The sequence below is a fragment of the Phocoena phocoena genome, chromosome 20, assembly GCF_963924675.1.
Source record: "Phocoena phocoena chromosome 20, mPhoPho1.1, whole genome shotgun sequence".
NCBI lineage: Eukaryota > Metazoa > Chordata > Mammalia > Artiodactyla > Phocoenidae > Phocoena > Phocoena phocoena.
Genome location: NC_089238.1, coordinates 20,615,910 through 20,633,618, shown reverse-complemented (window position 1 = coordinate 20,633,618; position 17,709 = coordinate 20,615,910). Strand labels below are relative to the sequence as shown.

General features: G+C 46.7%; 1 protein-coding gene across 1 annotated transcript; it reads right to left on the bottom strand.

Annotated features, from left to right (window-relative positions):
* Window positions 1-9,949: 9,949 nt before the first annotated feature.
* C20H19orf12 (chromosome 20 C19orf12 homolog) lies at window positions 9,950-14,947 on the bottom strand. Its single transcript, XM_065899555.1, has 2 exons — window positions 14,788-14,947; window positions 9,950-10,215 (listed from the first exon to the last, which is right to left on the bottom strand). The coding sequence occupies exons 1-2, from the start codon at window positions 14,945-14,947 to the stop codon at window positions 9,950-9,952; spliced, it is 426 nt and encodes a 141-aa protein (XP_065755627.1).
* Window positions 14,948-17,709: the final 2,762 nt, after the last annotated feature.

Below are 17,709 nucleotides of genomic sequence, written 5' to 3'. Positions count from 1 at the left end.
GCACTGTAAAGGCTCTGGTTTTTCTCTGGAGTCAGACAGTGGGAGTCATGGGAAGGCTTTCAGCTGAGAGGTGGCACAAGCTGACTCATCTTTTAGCAGGATCACGGGCTGCCATGAGCTTGACTAAGAGGGCCAGGAGGGCAGCTGGGAGATCACTGAGGAGGGAGAGATGATGGTGGCATGGACCAGGGCCCAAGTGGATGTGCTGAGAAGAGATTAAATTACGGATATACTTGAAGGAAGAACCAACAGAATTTGCTAATGGGATGGATATAGAATGTGAGAGAAAGAAAGACGTCAAAGCAACTGGAGGCGTAAAGCCCCTTGTTTCTGAGATCCAGAAATCTGAAGGAGGAGCTGCTTTGTTGTTGTTGCTTGTTTGTTGTGGGTTTTTTGAGGAGTGGGGAGTATGGTTTCAGGAACTCAGTTTTGGAATGTAAAGTTGGGAAGATTGAGCGAGCAGTTGTATTTAAGGGACTGGAGTTCAGGAAGAAAGTCTGAGCTGACAAACACACTTGGGAATCTTCAGTGAGTGAGCAGGCTGTGCACAGGATGAGAGCCCCAGGGGGGTGCTGTAGATAGAAGAGAGAAGGGGGGCTTCCCTGGTGGCGCAGGGGCTTCCCTGGTGGTGCAGTGGTTGAGAGTTCGCCTGCCGATGCAGGGGACACGGATTCGTGCCCCCGTCCGGGAAGATCCCACATGCCGCAGAGCGGCTGGGCCCGTGAGCCATGGCCGCTGAGCCTGCGCGTCCGGAGCCTGTGCTCCGCAAAGGGAGAGGCCACAACAGTGAGAGGCTCGCATACCGCAAAAAAAAAAAAAAAAAAAAAAAAAAAAAAAAAGAGAAGGGGTGAGCCCAGACGTGGCAGCAATGTAAGTGTCCATCAGTGGATGAATGGATAAAGCTGTGGTGTACATATACAATGAAATACTACTCAGCCACGAGAAACAGTGAAATCTTGCCATTTGCAACAACATAGATGGACCATGAGGATAATATAAGTGAAAAAAGTTGGAAGGTGAAAGAAAAAAAATCATATGGTATGATCTCACTCGTATATGGAATCTAAAAACTAAAACCAAAAAACCCCACAAGACCCCCAAAACAAATGAACAAACAAAAAAACAAAACAAACTCATAGACACAGAGAACAGACTGGTGATTACCAGAGGGGAAGGGAGTTGGGAGGATGGGCACAATGGGTGAAGGGGGTCAAATGTAAGGTGATGGATGGTAACTAGACTTTGTAATGAACACAGATGTTGAATTATAATGTTGTATACCCGAAATTTATATAATGTTATGTACCAATTTTACCTCAATAAAAAGAGAGAGGGAGGGAGGGAGAGATAGAGGAGGGGTCAAGCAACAAACCTTGGACATTTCAGTGTTTACAAGTCAGGACTGGAGGTGGAAGTAGCAAAGATCAAGAAAGAGCAGCCGGGGAGGCCGGAGGAAACCAGGAGAGCACAGGGTTGGGGAGACCAAGTGGAGAGGCGTGGTCAACTGGGCCAAATGCTGCCCACGGGTCGGGTAACATGAGGACTGAGAATGACCACTGGGTTTAGTAACGTGGAGGACAGTGACCTCGACAGGAGATCATTTAGTGGGGTAGTAGGAGCAGATGCCTGCCAGAAGGGGAAGAGACAAACTGGTGACAGTGAGTGTGGAAATCTCCTGTGAGGAATTCCACTGCAAAGAGAAAGAGAGAAATGGGGTGGTGGCTAGAGGGGGCAGCAGTGCCAAAGAGAGTTTTTTTAAATAGCTTTATTGAGATATAATTCATGTTGCATAAAATCCACCCTCCCTCTTTAAAGTGTACAGTTCAGTAGTTCTTAGTATATTCACCAGCTTGTGCAACCCTCTCCATTATCTAGTGTCAGAGCATTTTTGTCACCCCGAAGAGAAACCCCATGTCCATGAGCAGCCATTCCTCCTCTCCCCAAGCCCCTGGCACTCACTGATCTACTTTCTGTCTCTATGGATTTGCCTATTCTGGACATTTCATATAAATGGAATCATAGAATATGTGGTATTTTGTGACTGGCTCTTTCACTTAGCATATTTTCAAAGTTCATCCATGTGGTAGCATATATCAGTATACACATAATATAATTCTTCTTTATTCCCGAATAATATTCTGTTGTATGTTATATACAATGTATATGCCACATGTTGTTCATCCATTCACCAAGTGATGAACATTTGGGTTGTTAACACTTTATGGCTATTGTAAAAAATGCTGCTAATAAACATTCGTATACAAGTTTTTGTGTGGCCATATGTTTTCAGTTCTCTTGGGTATATACATAGGAGTGGAATTGCTGGATCATATGATAATTCTGTTTAATATTTTGAGGAACTGTCGAACTGTGTTCCAAAGTGACTGCACCATTTCACATTCCCAACAGCAACATATAAATGTTCCAATTTCTTCCCATTCTCATCAACATTTGTTACTGTCTTTTTTATTTTTGCCATCTGAATAGGGGAGAAGTGGTATCTCATTGGGGTTTTGATGACTAATGGTGTTGAGCATCTTCTCACGTGCTTATTGGCCATGAATATATTCTTTGGAGAAATATCTGTTCAAATCCTTTACCATTTTTAAATTGGGTTATTTGTCTTTTTATTGTTGAGTTGTGAGAGTTCTTTATATATTCTAGATAGTAGTCCTTTATCAGATATATGATTTGCAATTATTTTCTCCCATTCTGTGGATTGTTTTTTCACTTTCTTGATGGTGTCCTTTGAAGCACGAATGTTTTTAATCTTAATGAAGTCCTATTTATCTATTTTTTCTTTTGTCACTTATGATTTTGTGTCTTATCTAAGAACCCACTGCCTAATCCAGTGTCATAAAGAGTTATTCCTATGTTTTCATCTTAGAGTTTCATAGTTTTAGCTCCTACATTTAGATGTATGATCCATTTTGAGTTAATGTTCTATATGTTATAAGGTAGGGGGTCATCCAGCTTCATTTTTTTACGTGTTGTTCCAGAACCATTTGTTGAAAGGACAATTCTTCCCCACTGAATTTTCCTGGTACCCTTGCTGAAATTTTTGTTGTTTTTTTAATATGGGAGAAATCGTGCACATGTGCATGCTGATGGGACAGGTCTGTGCAGCGGGGGACGTGGCAATGAGGGGGAAGGAGGAAAATGACTGGAGCAATGCCCTCAGGAGGGAGGGGGTGGGATCTGGTGTCCAGTGGAGGGGCTGGCCTGAGTCAAGAGCAAGGGCGGTTCATAACACCAGGAGGAAAGATGGGCACAGATATAGGGAGTGAACATTCTCTTCCGGTTAATTCCTTTTCTCAGGGAATGAAGGTCATGACCTGAGGGAAGACAGAGGAGGAAGGGTTGGGAGCTGAGGAGAGGAGAGGCAGTGGGAGAGGAAGTGAACTAGGAAAACACAGCGGTGCTGAGTGAGACCAGTCATTGTGGGCAGGTGTTTTCTTTAGCCACATTCAGCTTGGCAGGTGCAGGCAGAAAGGGGGTAGAGATTAAGGGGTACCATCCTCCAAGGCCTCTGAGGGCCACCTGTGCCTGGGACAGAAGGACAAGGCTGGTTCTTAGTGGCTGAGGATGTTCATCCAGGGGGGTCTTCACCCACACACCAGGTCAAGTTGTCATCTTAAGGCAGGGAGAAAATGCTGTTGCCCCTAAATCAGGTTAGAGAACAGGGATCTGGGAGGTCCCCAGTAAGCCTCTGCCTCCCAGCTTCCCACCTGCCGCAGTCTGCTCAGGCTGCCATAACAAAGCACTGCAGACTGGTAGCCTAACCATGGACATGTATCGCTCGCAGTTGTGGAGGCTGGAAGTCCAAGATCAGGGTGCTGGCATGGCTGGGTTCTGGTGAGGGCTCTTGGCTTGCAAACGGCCCTCTCCTCCCTGTCTTCACATGGCAGAGAAAGAGACAGAGAGAGAGACAGAGGGAGCACTCTGGTGTTTCTTCTCGCAAGGGCACTAATCCCATTGTGGGGATGGGGGTCCCCACACCATGGCCTCACCTAACTCTAATTATCTTCCAAAGGCTCCATCTCCAAATGCTGTCACATTGGGGTTTAGGGCTTCTGCATATGAATTTGGGGGAGAAACAATTCAGTCCATAGCACCATCCAACCTGATCTTGACCTCTAACAAGGACCACAAACAAGCCCAGATGCTGAACTTCAGAACAGAGAAGTGACAGAAAGAGGTTCCTGGTCCTTAGAGGGACATGTCTATATCACTGGCAACCTAAGGGGAAAAGAAAAATCTTTCATCTTTATGTTTTCTGTTATGTATCTTACAGAGTGGTGATGCCTGACGTGGTAGCCACTGGCCACACGTGGCTTAACACGTGGCTACTCAGATTTGAGATGTGCTGTAATTGTGACATATACACTGAGTTTCGAAGAGATAATATAAAAATTTGGAAAATATCTCAATACTCTTTTCCATTGATTACGTGTTGAAATGATAATATATGTTGGCTATATTGGGTTAAAGTATACTATTAAATTTATTTTTTACTTTTAAAAAGTGAGGTTACTAGAAAATCTAAAATTGTGTTTGCGGCTTGTATTATATTTCTATTGGACAGACCTTAGAGAGAAGACCCTGTATCCAAACAGCTCCCAGCATGGCTGGCCCTCCTGCCTTGGTCAGGCGGCACACGTAACACCCCTAAGAGTTGTGCTCTGGAACCCCGAGCTGCAGTGGGACCTCGCCTCTGTAGGGGCAGGCTTGTGAGGACACTGCTCGTGACGTGGCCTTGAACAGTTCCTGGGAGGAGCAGCCCCAGGGAGCTGGGGACCAGGCTGGTTCTTGCCTGGTTTGCGGATAGGTAAGTAACTCACATTTAAAAACACTAGAATCCCCTCAGGCACAAGATGCCCACACTCTGAGATTCTCATCCACCTGTGCCGCTTCCCCTGAGCCACACCCTTGGGGCACTGGAAGCCCTTGGGGTCACCAGCACTAGTTACAGCTTGTCTTTTTCTTTATTCCCCCAAGCACATAAGTATGAAGTTGCTGTAAGGCAAATCATGCGCATGGAGCAATTCCACAGACTTTCATACACCCACCCCCATTTACTACTTATTAAAATTGGCTGTTAGTATTCCATTACATTGCCCACATACACAGTTTAACTATTTCCCTGTTGTTCAACATCAGAATTGTTTCCCTTTTTTACCTGCCATCATAAACAGCAGTGCTATGAATATCTTTATCTTTTTTCTGTTTGAATTATTTTATTGTAATATTTTCCCTGAAGTGAAATTGGTTGGCTGGAAAGTATATACAATTTTATGGTTCCTGTGACTTTTTTCCTTTAAATCACTCTCCCAAAAGACTGTATCACTATGTATTTTCTCCAGTGGAGTGTCTGTATGTGTATACATTGGTTTCCCACAGCCCTGCCAGCTTTGCGTTTGATCATGTGTATTCATTAATTCCAATTAATTGGTGTATAACAGATAACTCCTAGATATTATCCTTTCATTTGTTCAACTGCAAATGAGAACGAGTAAAGTCCTCCCCTTAAAACCCACAAAAATTAAATAGCCTCCAGCTTAATAATTTAGAAAAACATTTTTTAACTTCCTCCATTTGCCAGCATTTGGGGTACCTTAGCAGCCCCGAGGCTGCGATGCAGCCGGCCAGGCCCAAGCTTTGCCTCCTGACCCGCTGTCATCATAATGGTCCAAGATGCCACCTCCAGCGAATAAAGCCATTTATCTCCTCCCAACAAACTGAAAATATATCAGACAGTCCTTCTTCCCTGTGTGGTTTAGATGAATCCTGGCATTGCTTAACTGCCATATGTTGATTGTTCAGGACTGAGAGACATTCTGGTTTATATACAAAAAGGTTGCAGCAGACGTGGCTGATGTTCTGTTCATAGCTTATTAAAACCTCAGGAAAGGGCTTCCCTGGTGGCGCAGTGGTTGGGAGTCCGCCTGCCAATGCAGGGGACACGGGTTCATGCCCCGGTCCTGGAAGATCCCACATGCCGCAGAGCGGCTGGGCCCGTGAGCCATGGCCGCTGAGCCTGTGCGTCCAGAGCCTGTGCTCCGCGACAGGAGAGGCCACAACAGTGAGAGGCCCGCGTACTGCAAAAAAAAAAAAAAAAAAAAAAATCTCAGGAAGGCCCCAGCCCCCTCCCAAGGGGAACTCACAAAACATCATCCTTGTGGAGCCACATCCTGGCCTGGCTGGAGACTCAGAGAAGGCTCGACAGGCCCGGCTCAGAGGGAAGAAGAGAAAGGATGCACCCGCTTCCCCACTAGATGGCACCTCTCAATAAGTAACGGGGAGAGGACCCTTCCTCCACACCCTAAGCCCCGGTCCTCCCGCATTGCAACACACCCCGGTGTCTGCTTCCAAAAACCAGAAAAATAGAAAAGTTCATTCTAGCTAAAAATACACCATCTGCCTGGAAAAATCTCACTCGGCACTGTCGCGTCAACACCGAAGCAGGTTAATAACCGGCCCAGAGCAGGTTTCTTTGTATAATTACTGGGTCCCCCACCAAGGCTTCCTCATCAGCTGCCTCCTTAGGCTCCTGCTGCTGGCACTCCCCTGCTGCTTCCTGGCCACAAGCCACCACCGCCCCGCCAGCCCTCTGCTCAGGCCAGGGCCCCCTCACTCTCTGCTAGGCCTGGGCCATGGGGGCTCAGGGGCTCTCAGCACCGCCTGGGTAGGTGGCCGCCAGGTGGTCACCCTGGCCTTGTCAACCCTACTCATAATCCAAAGATAAATGACTCGAACCAAGATGTCAATAATCACCCATTAAATTAATAGAGCTTTAAGACACTCTCATTCTATTTCTTGGTGAGGATGTGATGAGATGTGCACCCCAAAACCTGTTGCTGGGAGAGCAAATGATTGATACTGCCCCTCTGGAAAGAATTTTGACCGAATAGAACGACAGCCTTAAAAAATATTACATACTTTTTAATCCAGCAATTGAGGAATCTATCTTACAGACTATCTATCATAATCGAAAATATGAACATATTCTGTGTGCATAACGTATGCACACAAAAATGTTCACAAAAATGCAGCACTATAATAGTGAAAGCCTAGAAAGGACACTACAGCAGGTGTGTGCATATGGTTTAGTGCAGTGGGATACTATAAAGCCATCACACATGTTTACAAGAGATTTCAACATACATCACGAATGTTATTTAATGTTAATTGGTAAGAGTGCTCCAAAAGGTCTAAACAGTAAAGATGCAAATATGTTAGAAATACACATACATAGCATTAAAAGGTTTGCACAAAATATGCCAAATTTGTTAACAGTGGCTTTCTAGGTGGTGACACTTTTTTTTTTTTTTTTTGGCTGTGCCGGGTCTTAGTTGTGCCACATGGAATCTTTCGTTGCAGTGCGTGGTCTCCTCGTTGTGGCAGGCGGGCTTCTCTCTAGTTGTGGCGTGTGGGTTTTCTCTCTTTCTAGTTGTGGCATGCAGACTCCAGGGCGTGTGGGCTCTCTAGTTGAGATGCGCGGGCTCAGTAGTTGTGGCACACGGGTTTAGTTGCCTGGAGGCATGTGGGATCTTAGTTCCCCGACCGGGGATCAAACCCTCATCTCCTGCATTGGAAGGCGGATTCTTTACCACTGGACCACCAGGGAAGTCCCATGGGTGGTGATACTTTTAATGGTTCTTATTTCATTATACTTTTCTGGATTTTTCTGTTTTCAGCAATGAACACTGACAAATAAAAGAAAAGAATACTATTCATTCAATGACTATCTAAAAACAGAGTTAAAGGAATATACAAGAAATTGGTATAGTGGCTGTATCTGGAAAGGCGGCTGGAGCAGGGGTCAGTATAGGAGGACGCCTTCCTTTTCCATTTGTATCTTCTGATGTCTTCTAAGTTTTGTACCAGGCTTGTATTACCTATTCAAAAATAAATAAATGAAAAAATTTCAAAGAAGATGCAGAAATACTAAAGCCACAGTTGCTGGGAGTAGAGTGTGAGGGGAAAGCAAGGAAAGTGCTTTCAGCTCCTGAGGGAGATGAGACTCAAGGCCTGGACTCCTCTTGGGCTCAAAGTCTACCGCAAGTCACCCAGGACCTGACTAGGCCAGTGACTTTATTCTGTAAGGCCTGCTTCATCTGACCCCAAATTGGTCAGGAGTCAGGCCATCTCCTCCCGAGAGTGGTCTTCCCAAGGGTAAAGGTAGGCAGGCCAGGGAAGGGACTCCAGGGGACACTGGTGCAGGACCTCCGAGCTGGGACCACCTGTGTCCCCTGGGCCTGGCAGAGTAGGACCCAACACACGAGTTGAATTGGTGGGGCCCCCCATAACTACCCAGTCACCTTCTATGAGTCAGGATAATCATCTAAAAGGACCCCACCCTGCCCCCCATCAACCCAAACAGTGCAAATGTCCAAAGTGGCTTCATCAACCCCAGGAGTGTGGCCTGTAAAGGGCACCTGATGTGTGCTAGATAAGGCCAGATAAAGAGCAGCTTTTCTGGGCTTCCCTGGTGGCCCAGTGGTTAAGAAGCCACCTGCCAGTGAAGAGGACATGGGTTTGATCCCTGGTCCGGGAAGATCCCACATGCCGTGCAGCAACTAAGCCCGTGCACCACAGCTACCGAGCCTACGCTCTAGAGCCCGCGAGCCACAACTACTGAAGCCAGCGAGCCACAACTACTGAAGCCCGCGTGCTTAGAGCCTGTGCTCCGCAATAAGAGAAGCCACCACAGTGAGAAGCCCGCGCGCAGCAACGAAGACCCAACACAGCCAAAAATAAATAAATAAATTTATTTTTAAAAAAAGAGCAACTTTTCTGAGATAAAAGCTTGATCCTTCCTTAATCACCCTGGGTTCTAATTTGCCCTGAAGCTTTCTTTACACACACAGAGGTGCGGGATACTGACTCTGCTCAGCAGGGTGGACAGTGCAGCTTCCTGCCAGGCCCCTGGGACCCAAGGGACATCCCGTGGCTGCCAGGGAGGCTCGGGGCAGTGTGTGCTCACAGGCAGCACAGGGCACCACAGCAGCCTGGAAAGTCAGGTCGCAGGCCCTGGAATCCGGAGCTTTCATTCCTTCTTTAAAGTCACAAATCTGACACCTTTCCTTCCCTTGTGCTCCATGTGTACAACTTCAAATGTCAGAGATACTTTACACAAATAGGTGGAGAAAAGGACTGTTCAGAAAACATTTATTGTAGTTTGATGACACTTGTCAAACTGTGGTTCTGAAAGCAAAGCAAAAACAATATTAGGGGAAACTTAGGGTGGACTCATTTCTTAGAGAAAGTTTATGATTCTACCACTTCAGAAAGAGCAATAATTTACTGAAAATATTTAATTTAAAAAACAGAACTCAGGAACTACTATGACTTTTCAGATGGGGAAAGCAAGCCCCTGGGAGGGTGAGAGCCCAGTCGGGCAGCTACTGGGGGAGGGGCTGGGTGCCACTGACGTTTGTGGCTTCACTCAGCAGGCCGACTGCCCCCTCCCTGAGACGACTCACAAGTCACTGGGTGGGAAAGGGGCATTCAAGAGGTAAACGTGATTCCAGCAGGGGACAGCTCCAAGGTCCCAAGGGAGGGCTGGTCCTGCAACGGCTGCCTGGACAGGCGTCATCTTCACGCGATGAGATGAAAAGGCTGAACGTGAAGACCTTCTTCCAGCTCCTGTGTGAGTGAGAGTAGATTCAGAAAACTGCCGCTACGTGGCAGCAGTCACGGCTTTACTGTTCACCAGCTTCCCAGCTGAAGGGTTGTCAGGGCACACAGGTGCACACAGCCACAAAACACGGCACCTTCTCCAATAATTCCAGAACATGATATGGCACAGCCCCAGCCTCTCCAGCAGGAGATTTCGCTACAGTTTAGGGTAATATTCTGATGACGTGGGGCTTCCTGCAGCTCCCCAGTCACCTTCCGTGAGTCGGGGGGAATCATCTAAATGGACCCCGCTTCCTGGAGCAGAGGCCTAGTCGTCGTACTGCACTTCCGCCCGGAGCTCCTTGGTGACGTAGTTGGCCAGCATCGCCAGCAGCTGCTGCTGCAGGGCCTCACTGCCCATGACCAGCATGGTCAGCTGCACGGCGTCCGTCCATTGCAGGTGCCTGACGATGGCAGTGGCTTCGTTAAAGAGCTTCTGCTGCTCGGCAGGTGGCAGCTCCATTATGATCTGAGGAACTGGCTTAAACTGTCCACTTGTCATCCATGCGCCTAACAAACCCCCGACGGCCCCCCCTAGAAAACAGGAAGGACTCAATTAGTCGGTCATTTATATTCATAAACGATAGTCACAGGTTCTCACTGAGTTCACATCTACCATTGTGACGAGTGGGCACATTCATGAGCGGGTCAGAATGGGCTTGGCTTCATGCCTGCTCCGCCAGGAGGGCAGAGGGCAAAGGTTGACATGGCCTTTGGTCGATCTGGCTCAGATAATTGACACCCAAACGTGCCCTCCCCTAAGCTCTGCGCTCACCGTGCAACACAAAGCATCTCCCCTCCTGAGAGCTGTGCTAACTAAAATCCTCTTCGTGGGCGGAAGGTTTCCATGCTTCTCATAAAAATCTCTCTCATCTCAAAGAACAGGGCTGAGAAGCAAATGCATTTTCAGGGAGAACCATCTCAGTGGTGAGGCTGAGTTTCCTCCACGGGATGGCTAATATGAGTCTTAGCCCTGAACTTTGAAATTTCCAGTGGAACCACGTGGTTATAAAGGACCCTGCAGACAGATGAGGAGGTATTTTCTCTTGAAACAATGTTTTTCATACAACACCTCCAAAGTTGTATGATGATAAATAACAAATTTAACGTATTCAACTACTTCTCTTTCTGCTACCCCAAAAGGGCACAAACATTATTTTTAAATGTCAATTTATTATTATCAAAGTTAAAGCACACTATTTTGGAATTTGAAGATCTTGTATCAGTGGAAAGTTCTATTTAACCAGGTCAGGTGCAGTCTGCTACAGGAAGATGTCCTAGAGCAGGGGTCTCAAACTCAAGTGCCTACAGGGGTCAGGCAGGTAGCTGAAAGGAGTGAAGTGAGCTGAGTGGGACTGTGGTGACCTGGAGAGACAGGTCGCTGTCTAAAGGAGACATGGCTACCCTACGCCAGCCACTTGCTGCCACATGGAATACCAAGTATGTATCTTTTAAAAGTCTTATGAGTTTTATTTATTTATTTATTTTTTGTGGTACGTGGGCCTCTCACTGCTGTGGCCTCTCCCGTTGCAGAGCACAGGCTCCAGACGCACAGACTCAGCGGTCATGGCTCACGGGCCCAGCCGCTCTGCGGCATGTGGGATCTTCCTGGACCGGGGCATGAACCCGTGTCCCCTGCATCGGCAGGCGGACTCTAAACCACTGCGCCACCAGGGAAGCCCTGATTTTTAAATATCGGCAATCAGATATTGAAAAGACGCAGCCCAGCTGGACTTGGTGACTTTCTGTAAAAGAGTAGAGTATGGAAAGGGGAAACAGTAACTTTGCAGTGGAGAAACCTGGCGGACATGACCTTAGCCAGGTGATCAAGGTGAGCATCACAAGGGAGGTCCTGTAGGTGTCATATGTCCCTGAAATGTGTGACAAGAAGGGCACTGCACCTCCACGGTATTCTTTCCAAAGATCCATAACCACAGTCTACTCGTGAGAAAGACATCAGGCAAACCCAAATTGAGAGGAGCTCTCCAAAATACCTGACCAGTACTCCTCAAAAGTATCAAAGTGGTAAAAAACAAGACCAGAGAAACCCTCAGAATGGGAGAAAATATTTGCAAATGAAGCAACCGACATGGGATTAATCTCCAAAATATACAAACCGCTCATGCAGCTGAACATCAAAAAAAGAAACAACCCAATTCAAAAATGGGTGGAAGATCTAAATAGACATTTCTCCAAAGAAGATATACAGATGGCTAAAAAGCACATTAAAAGATGCTCAACATCACTAATCATTAGAGAAATGCAAATCAAAACCACAGTGAGGTACCACCTCACACCAGTCAGAATGGCCATCATCAAGAAATCTACAAACAATAATAGCTGGACAGGGTGTAGAGAAAAGGGAACCCTCATGCACTGTTTGTGGGAATGTAAACTGGTACAGCCACTATGGAGAAGAGTATGGAGGTTCCTTAAAAAACTAAAAATAGAGCTACCATATGATCCAGCAATCCCACTCCTGGGCATATATCCGGAGAAAACCATAATTCAAAAAGATACATGCACCCCAATGTTCACTGCAGTACTATTTACAATAGCCAGGACATGGAAGCAACCTAAATGTCCATTGACGGAGGAATGGATAAAGAAGATGTGGTACATATATACAACGGAATATTACTCAGCCATAAAAAAGAATGAAATAATGCCATTTGCAGCAACATGGATGGACCTAGAGATTGTCATACTGAGTAAAGTAAGTCAAACAAAGACAAATATCATATGATATCACTTATATGTGGAATCTAAAAAAAGGTACAAATGAACTTATCTACGAAACAGAAAGAGTTACAGATGTAGAAAACAAACTTATGGTTACCAGGGGGTAAGGGGGAGGGATAAACTGGAAGACTTGGATTGACATATACACACTACTATATATAAAACAGAAAACTAATAAGGACCTACTGTATAGCACAGGGAACTCTACTCAATACTCTGTAATGGACTATATGGGAAAAGAATCAAAAAAAGTGGGGTAAGAAAAACAAGACTGGGGAGACTGAAGAGACATGACAATTAAGTGCAATGTGCTGTCTTGTGCTGGGTCTGGGACAGAAAAAGATCATGGATGCAGAAACTGATAAAATCCAAATATAGTCTGAAGAATAGTTAATAGTAATGTTAGTGTTGGTTTCTTAGTTTTGACAAGTGTGCCTTGGTAATACAGGAACTGAAACTGGGTGAGAGATATATGGGAATTCTCGGCATTATCTTTGCAACTTCTCTGTAAATCTAATATTATTCCAAAATAAAAAGTTTATCTAAAAGAATGCAGCCCAGGCCACAGAGAACCCATTTGCAAGCTGGACTCAGCCAACAGTAAGTAAATCTTGCACCATCTCAGGAAACCAAGTATGGAGCCACCTGGTAGCACACACCTTCTCTGGGGACCAGCCAGCCTCATGTCCTAGAGGCTGAACACTGCCCTTAGACAGCTTCCCCCCAGTCTGAAAATAAGGAGCATTCTAGGGAGGGAGGGCCAGTCATTTACAAGTTTTACTGAACTTTTCCCCATGACACCAGTGAAACACTTAAGAGCTGATAAGAGTTGCACTCATCTGCACTAAACCTTTGTGAGAACATCAATATTTGATTTAGAGCAGCACTTAATGCAAAAAGTCGCCAGGAAATATCGACCAGAAAATTACCAAGTCTTTGGAGAAGAGAAAATTCCTTTGTTTTCTGGGTAAAATGATGCTCCTGCCCATGACCAGGGGCTGCAAGTAGCGAATCCCTGGGGTTCTCTTTGCAGACATCCTGTTCTCTACCAGCTTTTACTCAATCTGAATAAAATATGTCCTCCCAAAATGGCATTTGGGCACAGCTATATGATAAATGATCCCAGCTAGCCTTCCCTGAGCACATTAGATGGAGTGGGACAAAGATATAGGATGTCACTGAGGAAGAAGGCAATGGCCTTGTCTCCTCCCTCACGGGCTACTTCCTGGATAGCAAGAAGCTTAAGTCAAGACTCACTAATTCACAGAGTCTGGAAATGGAAATGCATAGATGGAAGGTCTGGGGCCACCCACAGGCTGATTTTTCTCCCCGGTGTGGGCTCAGCTTAATACAGTGTCCTTGAATGTCAATCCTGCTACCAGAGGGAAGAACAGAGCAGGAAGCCTTACTGGTGAGCTGGGACACAGAAACCATCCTCAGCAGAAAAGCAGTCACCTCTCCAGCCTGTATTCATGTGAAGACTGCAAGCCATATAGAAAGGACTTCCACCAGACTGTGAGCTTTCCCAGGCCCTGTATCCCACCACAGGCTGCCTGGCACAGAGGAGGCGTTCAGTAAATATTTACTGAGCCCAATGCAGCAGACCATGCCTTGAGCCGATGCCCCTGTGTTGCAGGGTCCATCTAAGGCACCTCGAGGGAGGCCTTATCTGGCCCCTCCTCAAGTCAGACCTGGACAGCAGCCAGCTCTCTGATACCACCCCTAGCCCGTGGTTTGGGCCACAGAGGAATTCTTCCGGTTCCTAGTCCAAAGGAAGCAACTTCATTCTAGCAACAATGAATGATGGGAAAATCAGCCAAAGTTTCATTTATTGCCAGAAACGGGTTCCCAAACAGAAGCAGGTGGTAAAAGAAGGGGACAGGGGTGATCACTCCACGAGTTAGCTTATTGCTTTTCCTGCGTTGGACTGCTTGCTTTCAGAATGGGGAAGCGCTCTGGGAACGAGTTTATGTAAAGTGGCTCTACAGCATCAGCCCCCAGTAGGTGCCCGGCAAATCTCAGCTTCCTCTCTGGATGTGTAATGGTGATGGGGGGAGGGAGACTGTCCAAGGGACCCAGGATACCCTGAAATCTTCAGACTCTAGGACACATCCCTGGGGGGAAAGGTGTCCTCCAGGGCTGCATGACAGATGCCATTTGAGAGAGCCCTGCACTTCTGAGACATTCACACAGAAGCTTGTGTTTTTAACAGGATGACTTATGTACCCAAAGATCATTTCACAGAAGCAACCTCAACTCAACAAACTTCTCACACAGGGCAGAGGCTTTTATGAGGTCTCTGAGGTTTCAAAGGTCTTTTTTTCCCCAACAACTGCACTGTCCCTGTGAGGCACTTGCACTTACCAACGGCTAGTCCTGGTGGGCCACCCACCAAACCACCAACGAAGGCCACGGCCCCTGTGACCAGGGCGCCCCTCCCGGAGTGCCTGACGGCCGCCCGCATTTTCCTCTCCTCAGAGACGGAGCACAGCAGCCTCATGATGTCCTCCACCGCGACGGGCATCGCAGCACACCTTGAAGGAAGCATTCCAAAGGAGAGTTTTAATGAGTGAAGCATATTTCTACCCAAATGTTACTCTTCCTAAAGTTTTAAGGAAGGTTCCCCATTTTTGGTACAGAACAGTACCTCTGCTGTATGCACGATGACAGCACTCCCCAGTCATGTGCCGAGTCCTTTGCCAAAGAGAAAGCAGGGCAGCTTTCAGTTAATAAGCAGACTGAATCAGCAGGGTGGATGAAAGGTCTTCTCTGCCCTCTGATTAACTTCTGATTTACAACAGGTTAAGGAACAACGCTGGCCACATGTTCCACCGGTTCATCACGAGTGAGGCAAGTCTGAGCTCTCTTGCATCGGGGCCTTTCAGCTGGCTCAGGCAATCCCCGAGCGCAAACCTTGGCCGAGTGCACAAAGTCCCAGCCCCTGGTCGTCTCCTGTGTGACAGGGCATCTCTGCCCACGCCAAGCCAGAGAAGGGGAAAGCACAGGACTCTGCAACCGCACAGCCTTCACCCACTGGATGACCCTGAGCAGAATGGCAGATTCTTCACCTGTAAGATGGAGATAAACCACCTATAGGCTGGATTCTTGCAAAGTGTAAGCAGAATGGAAGCAAAGTGCCTGGAGCGAGTCTGGAACACTGCAGACTCTCAGACATGATGGCTCTAAATGAACGTTTGGTTCCTAACATACACCACTGGCTTCTATAAGCAACCACTCATAGAGTCAATCCAGTTCTACTCATGAGACATCAAAGGCAAGGACAGGATGATGTAGTAAGATGAAACAACCAGAGAATAAAAGAAATCAAAGAATTCCAGGGGTTTGCATATGGATGGACAGATGACAGACGGATGGGTGTACTTTGGAACAATGACCTTTAGAAAAATTATCTGGGGTCAGGAAACTGTTTGCCATACTAGCAGGAAAAGGACAGGCAGGGGCAAGGGTGAGGGCAGGGCAGGCTCCGCCCCAAGGATGGTGGGAATGGAGAGCTTTGGCACTGATGGGCCACCTGGCAGGATAGGAAGTAAAATCAAAGCAGCAATGAGCAGGTGATTCTCCTTCCAGCTTCGGCTAGACCCAAGGCTTGATGGGCACTTTCCTTTCTCACCAACACTCCCCTTTTCATTTAAGGCTGAGACATGCAAACATTCACTAAAGGAACTCGACTGTGGAAGTTTGGAGCAGACTCTATTACTCAATATCTTTTGGATATATGAGGGTTTTTTTTTAAACCCAAGAATAATCCAGAATTAGTCTCTAATGTAAAATTATCCTCCCAATCCCAAGAGAGAATTCTCAGCCCTTAGAACAAATCTGTGGATCTCCTGTAACACCAGTCAGAACGTCTTTGTAGTCCCAGGAGAGGTAAGAGGGATCCTGTGCTCCAGCCCCTGTAAATTTCCCCTCTTTTCCTTTTATATTCTTGACATCAGTGATTCTCCACCAGTGCACAGGAGTCACTTAAGATCTTGTTAAACACGGCCCCTATGGGCAGGGTGAGATTCTGTATTTACAAGCACCCTCAGGTGATCTTCTGCCCTCACTTTGGACAGCAAGAGTCTATGAGAGCATGACTCAAGATGTCTGACGTCTGTTACTCAGTCCTTGAGTTCAGAAATGCAAAGAGGCATCCCCCAGATGTGTCTGTTCACCAGGGGTGTGAGAGGCAGTGGAGGGGCAGTCCTGCAGAGTTGCCCAATGGACTAGAGGAGAATTCAAGTGTGTTTGTCCTTGCTCTGTCTCCCAAGTGTCCTAGATCTGCTAAAATGCCTGCTAGCTTCCAGGCCCCTCTGCTCACCAGCGGTGACCACGTGTAGACAGAGCACATGCCCCCTCCTCCTCCCTGCAAGAGAGCCCCCTTCCACCCTTCCAGAGGTCAAGAATTTTCCAGGCACAACTGTCAAGATAACATTATAGCATTAATAACAGCGAAGGAACTGCACTCAGAAATGGGGGGAGAGAGAGTAACCTGATTTACCCAAAAGCCATGGTCCTGTAAAGCTATGCAAACAAAATGTTTAATTTCAAGTACATATTAAGATAACCAAAGGAATTAATTTCATGGTAAAACCTTTCAAAAAGCTAAAAATCCTCCTGTAAAATATCTAGTCACCTTCTAGCTTAGCTCTGGTTTATATCCAGCTTTTTATCTGTCACTTATGCTGAAAAAAGGGAGATGAAGCACAGGTCCCTCGAAGGCCCCTCTGGAGGCTGCAATGAGCCTCCCATTCCCAGAGGCATGAAGACCTTGAGCCTTGCCATGCTTGATCTGCAAGTCCGGCTTCTAGGCCAGTGTACTCTGCCCAGATGCCACTCCTAAAACAGGCTTTCTGCAGAATTATGGATCTGTACTCTTGAAAGAGTTTCTGCACAGCAAGAAAAAGTACGTAAAAGAGGAAGGCAATAGATATATACCCATTTCACCCTCTACTGTCTATTAAAAAAAACCCACAAAACAAAAACCAAAAAAACAGTTTCCAACCTGCTCTGAATGACTTTAGGTCGAAACCCACAGGGGCTAATGAGACATCACTGTGCAAACGCCACTTCCAACCTCCACTTAGCCCAGTTGGGCCAGCACAAGGCACAAGCCCAGAGCTCTGTAGGACTGGAGAGCTAGCAGGTGTCATGGTGTGTGGGAGGGGAGGCAAGGAAGTGGCCTGATTCCAGCTGGGTTCAATGGTTCCACACCATGGGTAGAGAGGTGGCATTGTGGCTGCCTCCATCCAAGGGAATGCTGGTTTAATTTCCTTGTAAGAATCA